Genomic DNA, 4,418 nt, shown 5'->3' with positions numbered 1-4,418 from the left:
CTTCCCAGGTCATTGGCTTGTTCTGAGTAGATGTGGTCCCTACTGGAGGTTCTTTCCCAGCATCAACCTTATACCCAATACCATCATCCTTCATTACAGGCACAGTGCCTGACCTATCAGAAAGGTATGCATATTGTCTGATCTGTAAAGACCTGCATGGATGTAACCGATAAAGCTTCGAGTCTCCAGAAGGATCTTGACTATGAACTGACTTTATGTGTGAAGACATAAACTGATAGTTGATGAAAGATTTGCCACAAGCCAAACATTGATACCTTCGCTCCCCTGTGTGATGAATTTCATGCTTTGTGCGATATTCTGCAAGGGGAAATACCTTCTCACAGTAACGGCAAGGATACTTCTTTTCCCAGGAATGAATGTTAAAATGTCTCCGCAAGCTCGTCAGACAGACATATGATCTTTTGCATACGATACAAATATAATAGACCCTTCCATCTACTATTAACTCATAGTGATCATCATGTTTTACTTTCATACGTTTGTTTGCTGTCTCACTGCTAGATGTTTTTGGTATCTCATTCTCAAGTCTGGCCTCCCCTTCATCAGGGTCATCTTTGACAGGGATGACTATGTCATAAGTATCTTCACCGATATTTGCATAAACCTTGCAACCAGTTGACAAGCCTTCAATTTCAGTAGCTGTATCTAAAGTAATGATCTTCTGACCCTCCATTAGATGTTTTGATTCTAAACCTGGATCATTAGTGTTTCTAGTAATTATATCTGAAATTTTTAAAGAATTGGAAAGTGGCTCTTGCAGAAGTGTAGGGATCTGCATCTTCTGTATCAGTGATCCATCAAAAGTGGTACTTTGAGGGATATCAGCCTGTGGGACCAAAGATGTATTACTGATGGCCGAATCTGGACTGGAGCTAATAGTGTCATCATCATCATCTATAATTTCCTCCTCCTCTTCTTCATTGGCCTTGTTTCCTGTTAAAACAGCACTGTTTGGTGTCTGCTGATTCTGCACAAGTAAATTGATTGAAGGTGACATATGATTTGGAAGTGAAGGACTGACATTTGGTGGTGTAGTAAGTGGTGTCTGATTTAACAAAATAATGTTAGGAGTCAGATGTGTCGGGGCCGAAGATACCAGCAATTTTTCACTTCCTTGTGTTTGGCTCAGAGTTGCCTGATTCACAGGAGTAGGAAGTTTCTGAGTAGGTGTGATATTTGTTAAAGGGGGAGAGTTATTACTAGCACAAGGTGCGACATCTGAAATAGCAACAGAGCCTGAGTTAGGCTGGACCTGTGCCACTGCACTGTTACTCGGCAAAGTCTCCTTTGCAGGCAGAATCTCAGAGCAGAAAATGACGTCATCATCATCATCATCTGAATCAGTAACAATGATCTTTTTTGTCTCATAATCTTCAGCAGATAAGGAAAAAGACTCTGTTATAATAGGCATTATAGCGGCCCCATTATCTTGGGCTTCGTCTTTTGATTTTTGTATTTCAAGGTTCTTGTCACTAGAACCAGGAGGTGAGGTTTCTGCATTACCATCCTGAGCTGTACCTGAGATGCTTTTAACCTGTGACAACGGGACACCAAGCTCTGCTATAAATTTAACTCCTAACAATTGCCCTGATTTAATTAACTCATCAAGCAAATCTGATCTAACACGAACAATTTTAGAACTATAGATATAATTGAGAATTTCTGCAAAGATCTCTGCTCTTATAAAGCTCAGTTCAACAACTTGCCCAGCAACTGAGAAGAGCTGATGGAAGTAAGTACTAGAAGCAGAAAGAATATTCCTGTGGGCCCGGAATTTTCGGTCTTCCACAATAACGGTAACATCACAGAAGAGTCCATGGCCACGTTGCTCATTCAAGGAGTTCAGCAGACTGCCAGAGTACTGAATGTCTGTAGCAGAAATCAGTTTTCTACTCTCCATGCCTATAAAAAAAAAGGGAAGGGAATGGGGATGAGAGAAGGTTAGGAAAGAAAAACAAAAGTATTTTATCATTCAGAATTGTAGCTACAGCATCATTAAATAGTTCGTTCAAGTTTTAACTGAAGTTTGGCATAACTTTTTACTTCTATATAAACTGTTCATACAGGATGGGTTTTGGACCACATGTCAATTCTCACGTCTTCCCTCTGAGACAAGCAACTTTTAAATTGATCTACGGACATCAATAGTAATCTCCTCATTTGAAGCTGATACATGCATCACCACTTAGCAAATTTTAAAGATCAGAATTAATTTTCTTAGTTCTGATTTTGGGTTTTCTCCTCAAGAAGAGCTAAGAGTTAATTTTTAGCTGTCTTAAAACTTTTTTAAGAAAAAGCATCATGAACACTAGTTATTTCATGTAAATGAATGATTTACATGTTAGAAAAGTTTGGTGTGTGCAATATTGGGTTGGAAATACTCTTCCTAAATTTTAACTTATCTTTAAGAAATATTCAAAAGCTACTCCCTGCAGCTAATGACTGAATCAGCATTTATAAACACTGAAAACTATTACTTGTAAGTTTCCCATTATTTTTCTGTTATTTAAATTGGGATGCCTCATCTGGATAAATCATTAAACACCTTATTACTCCTTCATCCCCTTTCCCCTCACCTCTTTACCCTTACAATCTCCAGAGGTAGAATGTTAAACAGAGTGCCAAGTGAAGTCAATAGATACTATTGTAAAAAATAAATAAGACAAAGGAAAAGTAAAGTTTACTATTTCTTAACGCTATTTTGCACGAAAACATTTTTGTTGGTAAAGAATTACGTGCACTGGTATGAGAACTTTTTTCACACCAAATGAGTTAGTGAAAATGAAAATATAAACTTATTGGAACAGAGCAGACATTACTCTAGAAAAGAGAGGGCGATGTCAGTAAACAGTATTGCTGTGTACTACTCCCTAAACATTTTTTTGGACTTCTCAGAAATATTCCCAGTAGCACTGACCTGAGTTGCTTAAAAATGTGTGTGTGTGTGTGTGTGTGCGTGTGTGTGTGTGTGTGTGTGTGTGTGTAATAACTATTAGCTGACAAGTACTTTTGGTAAGGAAACACTTTTATTGCTAATATTCTTTTCCTCTAGAGTTACCAAAATAGTACCACTGTTATAGTGCCTAAGTTATGCACTTGAAAGGCAGGGCATCTCAAATATCTTCTCAATTTTTCAAAATTACAGCTTAAAAACAAAAAGTGAGTGAAAAGTCTAGAGATCAAAGACTTAAAACATCATCTGTAATAAGGCGTTGCTCGTTAACAGTACCAAGGAATTTCAAGTTACCATAAAGGCATTCATCAGAAAGAGTGACCTTTGGACAGCGAGCCAGCAACCAGGGCTTCTGAAATATGGGGGTTTCGACAGAAGTCACTTTTCAGGGAATAGATGGGCTTCTGAATACGATCTCACAATTTTTGTCATTTGCCAATGGTTTTTTCCAATGGAAGAATGCGTTATATGGACATGTCCCTGTGACACTAGGACATGGTTTCATTTTGTTTAGGTTTCCTCCTCCTCCCCGTTAGGGTGGACCCAGGAACAGCACAAATCGGTCTGAAACCACTCCAAGATTTGCGACCTGACTTTGAAAAAGCCATTCTGCATCACTGCGAAAGAAATCCTTGACTGTGGGCAGGTGATGGTGGAAAAGCGAGAAACGCCATCCGCGAGGGAGTGAAACAAACCGACACGCGGCTCCCTGCGGCAGCTGAACCCCATCTTCCTTCCTCCACCTCTCTTCCCCATTCGCACCTAGCCGCCTGCAACCGATGTTTTGACCCTTAATTCAAGCGAAAAGGCAGCTTCTTGCAAATACAGATGGAGAAAAGAACTGCACAGTCAGGGCGGGGTAATGAGGTGAGCTGGGGAAAGTAAAAGGTGGCAAAGAGAAGGGTGGGGGTGCTAGGAGGGGACGAGGCCGAGCAGGCGGCATTGTTATGCCCTGGAAGGGGACGGAAGGGGAGGATGGGCTCGGCAGGAAGGCTCTAAATCAAAGTAGGGGCGAGAAGGAGAAAAAGAGGCACAAAAAGGCAGACAGAGGGGCGAGGAAAAAGCCAAGTGGGTCTCGGTGGAGGGCTCCCCACGCTCCAGGCCTACCCAGAGCACCGGCAGCCCCCAGGCCCCTGACGGCGAAGGGGACCGCGCCGCGGCCCTCCTGGTTCGTCCCCTCCTTCACTCCCGGGCCCACACAAAGAAAGGGCCGGAGGAGCGGAGCCTCCGACTCTGCCGCTTCCTGGTTCAAGTGAGGAGAATACAGACGCAGGCGCGGCCCAGGGACGGAGGAAGCAGCGCGCCCCTTGCCCCTCTCCCCTCCCGGGTCGGGGCAGGGTCCTCACCTGCTTCCCGGCGCCGCAGTTTCTCCTCGTCGGGCCGCGCCGAAGGGTGGGAGTCCTCCAACAACAAGAGGCCGGACTCCGCGGCGATTCGGCTCCCT

At 42.9% G+C, this 4,418-nt stretch overlaps 1 protein-coding gene across 1 annotated transcript; it reads right to left on the bottom strand.

Moving 5' to 3' along the window:
* Window position 1: 1 nt before the first annotated feature.
* Window positions 2-4,412, bottom strand: ZBTB33 (zinc finger and BTB domain containing 33; the record flags this gene model as incomplete). The annotated part of the gene is made up of 2 exons (XM_006917807.2): window positions 4,321-4,412; window positions 2-1,923 (listed from the first exon to the last, which is right to left on the bottom strand). A coding segment is annotated over exon 2 (1,920 nt), but the record flags the coding sequence as incomplete, so codon positions are not given.
* Between the last annotated feature and the right edge of the window lie 6 nt (window positions 4,413-4,418).

Source organism: Pteropus alecto, unplaced genomic scaffold, assembly GCF_000325575.1.
Source record: "Pteropus alecto unplaced genomic scaffold, ASM32557v1 scaffold167, whole genome shotgun sequence".
NCBI lineage: Eukaryota > Metazoa > Chordata > Mammalia > Chiroptera > Pteropodidae > Pteropus > Pteropus alecto.
This window is presented reverse-complemented; position numbering and strand designations above follow the sequence as displayed.